Below are 12926 nucleotides of genomic sequence, written 5' to 3' on the forward strand. Positions count from 1 at the left end.
AATACTTCTTTCTCATCCTACTTCCCTTAAGTACTTACATTTTTTTTTAAGAGTTAACAAGCAGGGCCACTCACTCCCACTGAATAACTCTGGGTCTTTGTCTTTATTTACTATTAAAAAGCTATTAATTCTGTGCCCTTACGTGGTTTGCCCAGATTATTTACTTTTGACCTGTTGCTCATTGTTACTAATTAGGAGGTAAAATATTCTTAATTTAACATTTCAAAGTATTACCAAATAGGGGAATGGAATTTATAAGAGTGATAAACTGGATTTTTTTTCCTGGTTAGTTATGTATCTTTCAGTATGGTTTTGTAATATATTTACATCTAACTTGTAAGATAATGTGCAGTGATTTATACAGCTAGCCTTACAGCTTATGTTTATGGTATAATTCTCAAAATTTGTTATTATATGGAGTAGAAACCATTCAGGAGTAGGTTTGGATTGATTATCCTACAGCTAATTTTAAAACATAACTAAAAAACCCTTTATTGGTGATAAGGAATGTAGTAGAAGTCTTTGTTCTTGGTGACCACATCAAAAAACAAAGACCTGTGCAACCTATTGACAAAACTCAAAGGATTTATCCACAGGAAAGTCTGCTTTCTCTGTGTTATTCAAGAAATAGGTGAAGTTCATGTTCCTAATAGTTAATCCTTGCATATTTCTATAGAACTTTCATAACTTCAAAATCCAGTGTCTTCTGTGCAGTCTAGAATTACTCTGTGTAGTGTTTTGTTAGTGGAAAAAGAAGTAGAGCAGGAAAGTATAAATTTGTCTTCTTTTGAAAGGAATAAAATAATGAAAAGTAACCTGATTTTGAGCATTCTATCATGATGATGAATGTTTTCTTTGTTTACCCAAAGCAGCAGCTGAGATTACTTTATAAAACAGTATGAAGAAAGGGAACTTAAATTTAGTAGAACACTTACTTGGTAGAAAGGACAGAAACCATGTTCTAGTTTTGGGAAGGTTCTTGTGTTTTCTGTTTCTTTAAAGAGTGAAATCATCCTGCAAACAGTGTCTCATATTTAAAGTCATTTCCTAGAAGCCCTTCCAAATAAAATTTGGTGATAGACACATTTGATTGGGGGCAGTTTTGGGATTCCCTTTGTATTAAGGTGAGTGGTGGCGCCTAATTACCATCCTGTTTGCTCGAAAGTATGTATGAGACCAACTGATGAAGCTGCAAAGGCAGTGTGTTAGAATTTTGTAGGAAATGGGTTCTGAGTAGTCACTAGGACTAATACAAAGTCATGAAGAGGCTAAAACTGGAAAGAAAGGCTAGTTATAAACTTGACTTTCCAAGTAGTAGAAGTAACACGTCACTTAAGCCAAACAGTTGCAGGGTAGGTAAGGCTATGACTGTTTTAATGTGTGCTGGCTATATTGTTTTTCTCCTATCCCACTGTTATGGTAGTGAACCTAGGCTCACAGTTCCTAAAATATTTTAAATTGTAATTTCTTTGATTTATATACTAACTTAGAAGGCCTCCCTCCCTCCCTTCCTCTCTCCCTTCCTCTCTCCCTCCCTCCCTCCCTCCCTCCCTCTCTCTCTCCCTTCCTTCCTTTTTTCATGTCTGTCTGTCTTTTGTGACAGGATCTTGCTGTGTTGTCCAGGCTGGCCTCAAATTTGCAATCCTCTGGTCAGCTTTCCAAGTGCTGGGATTACAGGTATGTGCTGTGCCCAACTCCTGGAAGGCATTTATTTTCTAGGGTTTGTTAATTACCTTTTTGTCAAAGACACTTTAGATGCTTTCACATGTATGGAAAGTTTTTAAATATTGATAATGTTTTTGCTTATTTGCAAGATAGCAGTAACCAAATTGTTGTTATCTTTTTAAAAATAGTCCCATAGGCCAGCACTTAGAAGGCAGAGGCAGGAGGATTGCCTTGAGTTTGAGGCCAGCCAAGGCTACATAACGAGGTGTCTTCAAACAATCACACATACTTTATATACATTTTTGGATGCAGGGTTTATTGATCTAACCTAGGACCTTATGTATGCAAAACATATGTTTTATCACTGAGGCACATGAATAAAAATGAATTAACAGCCATGTTTAAAAGTGTAAAATGTCTCAGTGATGCACACCTGCGGTTAACGCATTTGGGAAGTAGAGGAAAGATTAGGTTTTCAAGGTCAGCTTTGCAACATTGTGTTTGAGGCCAGCACAAACTCAAGAAGATTCTCAAGAAGGTGAATCTTGAGTTGAAAATGTAGCTCAGTGGTAGAGAGCTTGCTTAGCATATAAAAAAAAAAAGGCCTGAAAAGAATGTTTAAAAAAAATAGGTGAATTTCCTTGGTTTGTTTCTTTGAGAAAAGTAAAGTGATTAGTGGTAAAGTTCTGATAGAACAAAATTAAAAACATTTTACCTACATTTAACCATCTCTTTTTCTTCTTCAGTATCTTCCTTGTAAATACTGTTATTTGTATATACTGTAAATGATGACGTCGGTGGGCACTAACCGAGCCCGGGGAAACTGGGAACAACCTCAAAACCAAAACCAGACACAGCACAAGCAGCGGCCACAGGTAATGAACATGTGACTGCGTGAATAGCAGCTGGCTGACAGTGGCTTCCTGGCAATGTAGCGTCATTCTGTGCTTTGAACTCTTGCTTGCGTTTCTTATTCTTGTTCCTTGGCTCTTTTAGGTTCAGGTCTGATAATATATTTACTTTTTTGTTGCTTGATATTATGAGGTTTAGAGCTTTATTTTGAGTACTGTGCTAGGTTTTCCTTCTGGTATCTGAGCTGATTGAGTAGTACATTACTTATTTTCTGGTCCTACATTGCAATTTCTTTAGCCAGTCATGATACCTTTTTCCTGATAGATTTTTACTTATGCCCTTATTTTTCTCTAAGGTCTTAAGGCCTTGTCTGAGTTTTCCTTCCCCATGAGAAACTAAGGCTTTTATTATAGCCTTTCTAAATTAAAAACTGAGACACCATAAACCAGTGCTTTTCAACCTATCTAATGCTGTAACCCTTTAATATAGTTCCTCATGTTGTGGTGACCTCCAACCATAAAATTATTTTCATTGCTACTTCATAACTGCAATTTTGCTGCTGTTATGAATTTTAATGTAAATATATGATATGCAGGGTATCTGGTAGTCAACCACTTTGAAAGGGTCATTTCATGCCCAAAGGGGCACGACCCACAGGTTGAGAACCACTGCCATAGAGCATAGTTAAGTTTTAGAGAAATAAATTAACCTTGGGTATTAAGTTTGATTTAGATGTGGTATAAATCACAAAATCTGTAACTAGTGTTATGGGTGTTGGTACCAATGTGAGTTACTTAAATTGAGCTAGGTTTCCCCATCTGTTCCTTGGCTTTCTTTTTCTCCTTTCCCTTTTTTCTTTCCATGCTTTCCTCCAGTCTTTTTTTTTTTTTTTTTGGTTTTTCGAGACAGGGTTTCTCTGTGGCTTTGGAGGCTGTCCTGGAACTAGCTCTTGTAGACCAGGCTGGCCTCGAACTCACAGAGATCCGCCTGCCTCTGCCTCCCGAGTGCTGGGATTAAAGGCGTGCGCCACCAACGCCCGGCTTCCTCCAGTCTTGATATATAGCCCTGACTGTCCTGGGACTCTATGTATTCCAGGTTTACCTCAAACTTGGACTTTCCTGTGTCTCAGCGTTTGTGTAGTGTGCTTAGACATGTCTTGTCATCATGATCTGCTTCCTTAAAAATTTTCCCTCTTGTCGTTAAATAAACAAATTCCTTCCTTCCTTTTCTTTTTTCCCCCCTCCCTTTTTGGAGACAGGGTTTGTCTTCTTGCCCTGGCTGGCCTTGAACTCAGATTCTCCTGCATCTACCTCAGTGCTGAGACTCCTTTTTCTTGAGACAGGGTTTCATTAATTATTCAGACTGGCCTTGACTTGTTATATTCATGCCTCACCCTCCTGAGCTGTGGGATTAGAGGTCTGTACCAACAGGACTGCTCACCTTAAACTTTTTTTTTTTTTTTTTTTTTTTTTTTTTAGCCCTGGCTGTCCTGGAACTCGCTCTGTAGACCAGGCTGGCCTCGAACTCACAGAGATCTGCCTGCCTCTGCCTCCGGAGTGCTGGGATTAAAGGTGTGCGCCACCACTTCCTGATATTGTTTTAAGTGTCTTAAACATTACTTTATTGCTTATTTTATTTTTGGTTTTTCGAGACAGGGTTTCTCTATATTGTTTTAGAGACTATCCTGGAACTCACTGTGTAGACCAGGCTGGCCTTGAACTCATAGAGATCCGCCTGCCTCTGCCTCCCGAGTGCTGGGATTAAAGGCGTGTGCCACCAATGCCCAGCTGCATAGACTGACTTTGAACTCATTCTGTAGTCCAGGTCAGCCTTGAGCTCTTATCTTCACCTCTTAAGTAGCTGGGATTATAGGCTTGAATGATCACACCAAGCTGCTTTTGGATTTTTTTTTTTTTGTGTGTACAGACCTAGCTATTCTAGAACTCTGATCTATAGATCAGACTGGCCTCGATCTCATCAACTGCCTCTGCCTCCACGATTAAAGATGTGAGCCACCACCATCCAGCTTTTTTTTTTTTTTTTGGGTGGGGGGGCTTTTCAAGACAGGGTTTCTCTGTGGTTTTGGAGGCTGTCCTGGAACTCACTCTGTAGACCAGACTGGTCTTGAACTCACAGAGATCCGCCTGTGTCTGCCTCCCAAGTGCTGGAACTGAAGGCGTGTATGCCACCTCCACCTAGCTACTGTCCAGCTTTTTAACAAAAAACTGAGGTGGTAGAGAAAAAAAGATTTACTACATAATTAGCTCTTAGTTAATTTTTTACTTCTTGATTAAGGTTTCTTGATCCTGTCTCAATTCCTAGGCTACTGCAGAGCAAATTCGACTTGCACAGATGATTTCGGACCATAATGATGCTGACTTTGAGGAGAAGGTGAAACAAGTGAGTATCCCACTAGTCTGCTGTAAGCTAAGAGAAAATATCAGAGTGAAAGCGACATTAAATGTCATTGATGCTTACGTTGAATAATTGTATATACATTGTAATTATTCTGGGTAGGGAGATTGCTCAGTGGGGAAAAGTACTTGAGGGTCTGACTTTGAATCCCATAAAGCCTGGCAAACCATACATGGGAACACACATCTGTAATCTCAGTGTTTTTACTGATATGGTAGTTGGAGACAGGAGAATCTTGAGTTTCTGTATACAGTGGTTAACAACCAAAGAGACTGTCTCAAGGTGGAAGTATAGGACTGACAACCAAGACTGTTCTCTACCCTCCACATACAGGTTGTGGTCCACACACATTCCTGTGTACACATAGAAATTTGAGTACATATATCATGCGCACACAAGGAAAAATAATTACATTCATTGATAGTTTAGACTAAATAATTGTTTTCATTGCATTCCTTTAAATAGCTATCTTATCCAAAAAGTTTTGTCTTAGTTCTGTGTGTGTGTTCTAATATACCCAGAATCTTGTGAATACTAAGTTCATACTTTACCACTGAGCTATATTCTCAGCCCACTGGATCTAGGAAGTGTGGAAATAATAATGTAGAACAGAAGTTTGTGTGTTTCAACTTGGTTCTCCATTTGATGCTTAATTACTTTGTGAATATTTTTGACCACATCTCTAAGCCACAAGTGTTAAAACTTAGCTTTTGTTAACATTTGGATGTGTTTGTATACATACATGCTTCGGTACTTGATGTGGAGGCAACATGATAATTTGCGGGAGTTGGTTTTCTCTTCCTATCTGTCAGACTTAGCGATTGAACTCAAGTTGTCTGGTGGTGGCAAGTGCCCTTACCTATTGAGCCGTCTCCTGGATCTTAAAGTTTTGCTTTTGAAAATACAATTATGTATTACATATCTTGCTTTTTAAGCTTGTTTCATTCAATTGTAGCTGGTATCTCCTCCCTTCTTCTAGTTTCTTTTTTCTAGTACAAACTTGCTTATGATTATTGATTTTTCTCTTTCAGTTGATTGATATCACAGGTAAAAACCAGGATGAATGTGTGATTGCTTTACATGACTGCAATGGAGATGTCAACAGAGCCATCAATGTTCTCCTGGAAGGAAATCCAGACACGGTAGAGTGCTAATAAAGTGTTTTAGAGTATGGGGTCCTGGGTTGGCAGACTAGTAATAATTCTAAAAACAGCAGGTGGGCAGGTGGGAAGGTGGTCTTAAACCAACATACCTTTTCTCTAAATAGAATAAGAAATGTCCATTGAGACTGTGGCACACACACTCACATCCTCTTCCTAAGAATCATAGGAAAATGCAAGTGAAGTCAGTCTCTTCTAATTGGTCTGGAATAAGTTGTTCATTCCACATGACTGATTTCAAGGCTTAGAAGGCTTGGATTGCTTTGTATTAGTTCACAGTCTTGATTTCCGGTCATGGAAGATTTCTGTTCATTTTAGTTGCTGGCAAGTCTTCACAAATTACTAGATTGTAAATAGAGGATTTTCTAATATTTATTAGCTTTATATTAGTTTTGATCTGCTAGTAAAAAACAAGCTCTATAGCCTGTTGACATTCCTGGATCTGATAGAGCATATCTTTTTTTTTTTGGTTTTACGAGACAGGGTTTCTCTGTATTGTTTTGGAGGCTGTTGGTCTAGCCTGGCCTCGAACTCACAGAGATCCGCCTGCCTCTGCCTCCCGAGTGCTGGGATTAAAGGTGTGCGTCACCACCGCCCGGCCTGATAGAGCATATCTTGGAGGATCACTTGCCTTGGAATTTAGACGTATTGCTCTCATATCTCCTTCTCACCTAATGAGAATTTGTGTGTGTATGTGATTTTTTAACAACAGAACACTACCTTACTATTACATTTGTGATACTTTCTTATTTTCTTTTTTGATTTCATTTTACATTCCAGCCACAGCATTTGTGATATTTCTATAACACTTACTAGAGAAACTTAAGTTTTATGTGAGAGCATCATTTTGAAATATTTTGACTATACTGGTCTTATACTGAGGATTTCTGGTTGAGATAGAGGGTGTTTCTGAGACAGGGTTTCTCTGTATATCCTTGACTGTCCTGGAACTTGTTCTGTAAATCAGGCAGGTCTTGAATTCCACCTGCCTCTCTGCCTCTAGAATGCTGGGATGAGAGGTGTGTGCCAGCACTGCCTGACCCAACTGAAGATATGTAAAGATAAAAACTGTCGGCAAACTCCTAAAAGATTATCAGTGTCCTAGGATAATAGCAAATAGTGGAAGTGGGTTTATTTTATGTTATTTTTTTGTTTTTTCAAGACAGGGTTTCTCTGTATTGTTTTGGAGTCTGTTCTGGAACTTGCTCTGCAGACTAGACTGGACTCAGACTCACAGAGATCCGCCTATCTCTGTCTCCCAAGTGCTGGGATTAAAGGAATGTACCACCAACGCCCAGCAATTTTTATTTTTTATATTTTGCTTGTTACCTCACAATTACATGCACATAATATACTTTGATTATATTTTCCCTATTAGCTTTTCTTATCTCCTTCTGCCTCTTGTCAAACTCTTTTCCAACGTCTTGATCCTACTTTACTGCCTATATGTGTACCTTTAATTAGACTTGGATTCATGATAATGGTTTAGGAGTTACTTACTTGAGCAAGGGTAATTTTTCAGTGGCTATACCACTGAGTAATATGATTCCCTTTCCTCCAGCACCCATTAACTGCCTCTGTCTTCTTAGGCAGGGGTGGGGCCTTACGAGCCCTTCTCCCATCCATGATGGAATGCTGATGGACCCAGTCTTGTGCCAAGTCACCACTGCTGATAGGAGTTAATGGTGAACTTGCCATGCCACATACAGAAGACAGCGCTTCACAGCACTCCTTCCTATCCTCTGTCTCTTACATTCTTTTAGCCATGGTCTGTCATTTTCCCTCAGCCTTGGAAGGGGTGTTGTAGATACCCTACTTAGAGCTGAGTATTTAGCCGTTACCTATTCTCCACACTTTGACCAGTTAATGAATGTATCAGCTGTTGCTCACAACGAAAAGACAAAAAAGAGAGAGAGAAAGAAAGTTGTCTATTTAGAGTTGGGTATGGTACATGCTTTAATTCTAGCACTGGGGAGACAGAGGTAGATAGATCGCCTGTAGGTTCCTACATAGTGAGGTCTAAGGCAACAAGGGTTATACATAGAGAGACCCTGTCACAAAAACTAAAATATTTAGAAGTCAGTTTAATACCTGTCTATTTAACTGTTTTCTTTCTTTTTGTTTATTTTTGTGAAACAGGGTCTTAACTCTAGCCTAGGTTGAGCTCAACTCACAAGTCTTAGTCTCCAGAGTATTAGTGTATCTATCTGTGTTTTCAGTGAGTGTTCATATGTGTGTGAGACCAGAGGGTAACCTCCAGTGTTATTTTGTATTTGGCAGCAAGGCTTCTCTCAGAGAATCTGGGGTGCAGAGTTCAACTAGGCAAGTCTCAGGGATCTTCCTGTTTTCCCTCACCAGTACTAGGATTACAAGTACATGCTATTTTTTTGGGCTTTTTAATGTGCATGTTGGGGATCAAACTCGGGTCCTCATCCTTGTGTGGCAAGCATTTTTAACTACTTGGTATCTCCACAGCCCTATATATTTACAGGAGTAAAATGTAAACCTCAAATTTGATAACCCTACTGCTTCAACCCTCCCTCAGCCCCTCACCCCCGCAAGTGCTAGAATTATAAATATATGCCATTATGCACCTTGTTTGACTTAAAATATATATGTAGATTTTTATAGGGTAGTTGTTTTATTGTTATTTTGTGTTTTAAAAAAAGTACTGGTCTTTTTTTTTTGTATGTGATATGTGTAGGGGTGAATAGGTGCATATGAAAGCCAAAGGCTAGCAATCAGGAGTTTGTTTACAAGGCAAGTGCCCTCATCTGGGGGGCTCACTGGTTGTCCTCATGCCTTTTAAAAGTTTTTACATTTTTCTTTATAAAAGTTATATCTTGTTTATCTTATCTCCCCTTATGTCTTTAGTCTAGTTCCATAAATCTGAACTTCCACTATTATCAAAAAGGGAAAACAAGCTACAGAATATAAGTTTAGGCCACATTTAAATCAGCTACAATAATAAAACCAATGAGGAATCAGTACTGGTGGCATTGAATTTTTTTTTAGTGGATGAGTTCATTAAAAAAAAAAAAACTTAGCCGGGTGGTGGTGGCGCATGCCTTTAGTCCCAGCACTCCAGAGGCAGAGATAGGCGGATCTCTGTGAGTTCGAGGCCAGCCTGGTCTACAAAAGCTAGTTCCAGGACAGCCTCCAAAGCCACAGAGAAACCGTCTTGAAACCCCCCCCCAAAAAAACCAAAAAACAGTGTCTGAAGACGATCATACTAGTAATTCTTTTTTAACATCTGTTGCCAGCAGTTAATATACAGATTTTTATTTTTTCTTTCAAGATAGGGTTTCTCTGTGTAGCCCTAGCTGTCTTGAAACTCACTCTGTAGACCGTGCTGGCCTTGAACTCACAGATCTACCTGCACCTCCCTCCTGAATGCAGGCGTTAAAGGTGTGGTCCACTACTGCCCACCTCAAAATTTCTCAAACTGTGAATCCTGAGGAAATAATTGTACCAGCTATCACCTCTAGTGTACTAATTGTAGTCCATATTGATCAGTCATGAGTGCTCTACCTTTCTTTAGCATTCCTGGGAGATGGTCGGGAAGAAGAAAGGAGTCTCAGGACAGAAGGATGGTGGACAAACTGAATCTAATGAAGAAGGAAAAGAAAATCGAGACCGTGACAGAGACTATAGTCGGCGACGTGGTGGGCCACCAAGACGGGGGAGAGGTGCCAGCCGTGGACGAGAGTGTATGCATGGGGCTTTATCAAATCCAGCTGTGGGTCAGTAATGTCTAGACTCCAGGGATGTGTCAGGCCCCTGCCAGGCAGGACCCTGGACCTGTTATATCACAGATTTGCTTTTCTTGCCACCCATCTGTTAAAGTTTGACATCTTTTTTTGTTTGTTTGGTTTTTTTTTTTTCCGAGACAGAATTTCTCAGTTTGTTTTGGAGGCTGTCCTGGAACTTGCTCTGTAGACCAGGCTGGCCTCAAACTCACAGAGATCCACCTGCCTCTGCCTCCCGAGTGCTGGGACTAAAGGTGTGCGTCACCAATGCCCAGCTAGTCTTGACATCTTTTACATGTACCCTTTCCTGCAACAGTCAGTAATATGGCGTTAAACAACCATGTAGTCATTTATAAAGTTACTTGACTCGACTCTGTCGTATTTCATCGCTAATTTTTGAGTAACCTTCATGTTCCATTCTACCAGGTCATGTTCTCTTAGTTTTGTCTCCTTGACAATGTATTCAATGTAATGTATATACACCAATATAATGTATGTATCTTCATTGACTCTGTTCTGGCTCTATATGTTTATGTTTCAGTTCGGGGCCAGGAAAATGGATTGGATGGTGCAAAGAGTGGAGGACCTTCTGGAAGAGGCACAGACAGAGGCAGAAGAGGCCGTGGCCGAGGCAGAGGTGACAGTTTGGTGGGGAAGTGATACATAGATATGAAATACATTTACCTTAGTAGGGCTAACAGGCAAATATATACTAGAGTATATTTGTGCTGGGCAGAATGGGAATGAAAGTAGATGATAACCCTAGTCTTTAATGATAATGTGGTATACTTGTTTGAAGATACAGCAGTGTGTATGAGCACACGTACATGTATGTTTGTGTGCTGGTTCATGTGTGGGCGTCAGAGGTCAGCCTCAGGTGGCAGTGTTCCCCAGACTTTTGTTTTTTGAGACAGGGTTTCCCCTGAGTAGCTTTGTAAACCAGACTGGCCTCAAACTCACAGAGATAACGCCTGCCTCGGACTCCTGAGTGCTGGCATTAAAGGTGTGTGCCACTACCACCTGGCTTTCGTTGTTCATTTTTAAACTTGGGACTTTGACCTTTTTTTTTTCCTAAGAAAAATTGTATCTGCCTGATGATGAACAACAGTGAGTTCAGGGATTCTAAGTTTCTTCTTTTTCCCTCTATTTCTTCCTCCTACCCATTTCCTTGACTCTCTGTTCAAGGTTTCTGAGAGATGGCTAAAGGTTTTTTTGTTTGTTTCTGTTTATTTTGCTTGTACATGCTGGGTAAGAACTCTGCCATTGGGTTATAACCCCAGAAGCCAGTAGAGGGCATTGGACTAGATTTAGGATTAGACTTATGAAGTGCTCTCAGAATCAAACTCCAGTCTTCTATAATAGCAGGAAGCACTCCTAACCACTGAACCATTTCCATTTAACTTTAAAAGTAACTTTGCTTTTATCTTTATTTTATTTATTTACTTTGGTTTTTTGAGGCAGGGTTTCTCTGTGTAACAGCTCTGTTGGTCTTGGGACTCACTTTATAGACTGAGCTGGCCTTGAAGTCACAGAGATCTGCCTGTCCTTCCTGAGTGCTGGGATTAAAAGCATGCACTACCACTGCCTGGCTCAAAGTATTACTGTAATAAACATCTTCATATATTTTATAAATATGCACATATATACACTCAGCAGTGGTGGCACATGCCTTTAATCAAACTCAGGCAGGTGGATCTCTGAGTTTGAAGATAGTCTGATCTACATAGCAAGTTCAGACCAGCCAAAGCTATATAGTGAGACTCTGTTTCTGAAAACCAATCAAATAAATAAAAATATTTAGTCAAAAAAATCACCAGGATGTTAGTGCAGGTTAATGCCAAGGTTCTAGCATTCACAAGGCCCTGAGTTGGATATCCTGTACTGAGGGGGTAAGTCTGTAGTATTTCTCCAAAACAAAAAAAAAAATTAAAAAGTTCTAAATCTTCAAAAATTTTATATGGCTAAATTCACATTCATGGATAAGCATGGCAGTCTCCATCAGATTCTGGCCCTCCCCCCAAAAAATACCAACTGCTTTAGTACAGAACAGTGAGAATACCAAGGACAAGAGTAGTCTACAGCTTTACTAAGACCTATTTTCTCTGGCTACATCAGATGGGGGTTTCTCTAAGGTCTTCAATGCTCTTGTCATCTACCTCAGGCCATTTTTTTTCCTGAATAACATCACTGCTGGAGAAATTTTGAACAAAAAAATCTCTGGGTTTAAAATTAATTTCAAAACGTGTAAGAAGTTATAGTTTTGTCACATATTTCTTTGTTCTGAGTTTTGGCTTTAGTAAACTTTGGTGGAGTAGTCTTGTTTTAATTGGCCTCTTTCTCCCTTTTCTGCTTTTCTTCACTTATTCTAACTTTATCTTAGCTAGTTTCACTTCATATTTAGGGTGAATTTTCTACTTTGAGTTTGCAAACTTACTTGGGAAATAGTTCTTTACCTATGTTTAGCAATATCAGGCATATATTTATTCTCAGTACTTCATTGGTAATGGACAGAGTCCACAATGAGGACATGAAGTGGTGGGTAATTAGCATCTAACTTGGAACTGTTCCTCATCCCTCCTGTACATTCAGCGCCACTGGTTTCAGAATTACCATTAGCAATTTCATAAACCTAGGTAAAGAAACAGTACCTATCAGCCAAAATGACTCTGGGAATTTTTCTTGCTGAACCAGTCTAAGAATCCATCTGGCTCCTTCTGTATTTTTGAGACAGGGTCTCATTGGCCTGGAGCTCATCAGTAATTTGATTGTTCAGTGAGTCCCAGGGATGGGATCCATCAGGTTGAGATTTTTGAGCTTGGATGTCAAGCACTTCTTTGTCTGAGCTATCTTGAAAGCCCAACACTCAACAGTTAGCAGCAAATAAACAGCTGTTGACAATGGTGTATTCCAAAGTACTGAATGAAAGGAAGTTTGGTAGTAACCACTTTCTGTTTATAAGTATCTGGGCTGGTAAGGTGTTCAATTTCAAATTTTAAAATATGTCTGTTTTTCTGCAGGTAGCTCTGGTAGGAGAGGGGGAAGGTTTTCTGCTCAAGGGATGGGGTAAGTTTCATTGATTTTTTTT

The 12926-nt window shown here is 39.6% G+C and overlaps 1 protein-coding gene across 27 annotated transcripts in view; it reads left to right on the forward strand.

Moving 5' to 3' along the window:
* The window catches only part of Ubap2l (ubiquitin associated protein 2 like), a 54318-nt gene that overhangs the window by 1859 nt on the left and 39533 nt on the right, over positions 1-12926 (forward strand). For 10 of the 27 annotated variants that reach the window (XM_040752360.1, XM_040752366.1, XM_040752374.1 and 7 more), the window contains exons 1-7: positions 1607-1677; positions 2412-2540; positions 4840-4917; positions 5964-6074; positions 9634-9835; positions 10383-10478; positions 12859-12904. In XM_040752360.1, coding sequence (XP_040608294.1) covers positions 2451-2540; positions 4840-4917; positions 5964-6074; positions 9634-9835; positions 10383-10478; positions 12859-12904 — 623 coding nt within the window. In that variant the 5' untranslated portion in view covers positions 1607-1677; positions 2412-2450. Of the gene's footprint in view, positions 1-1605; positions 1678-2411; positions 2541-4839; positions 4918-5963; positions 6075-9633; positions 9836-10382; positions 10479-12858; positions 12905-12926 lie in introns of those variants that run through there. The other 17 variants (XM_040752363.1, XM_040752371.1, XM_040752373.1 and 14 more) reach the window with 5 other exon arrangements.

Source organism: Mesocricetus auratus, unplaced genomic scaffold (genome assembly GCF_017639785.1).
Source record: "Mesocricetus auratus isolate SY011 unplaced genomic scaffold, BCM_Maur_2.0 Super-Scaffold_100009, whole genome shotgun sequence".
Taxonomy (NCBI): Eukaryota; Metazoa; Chordata; class Mammalia; order Rodentia; family Cricetidae; genus Mesocricetus; species Mesocricetus auratus.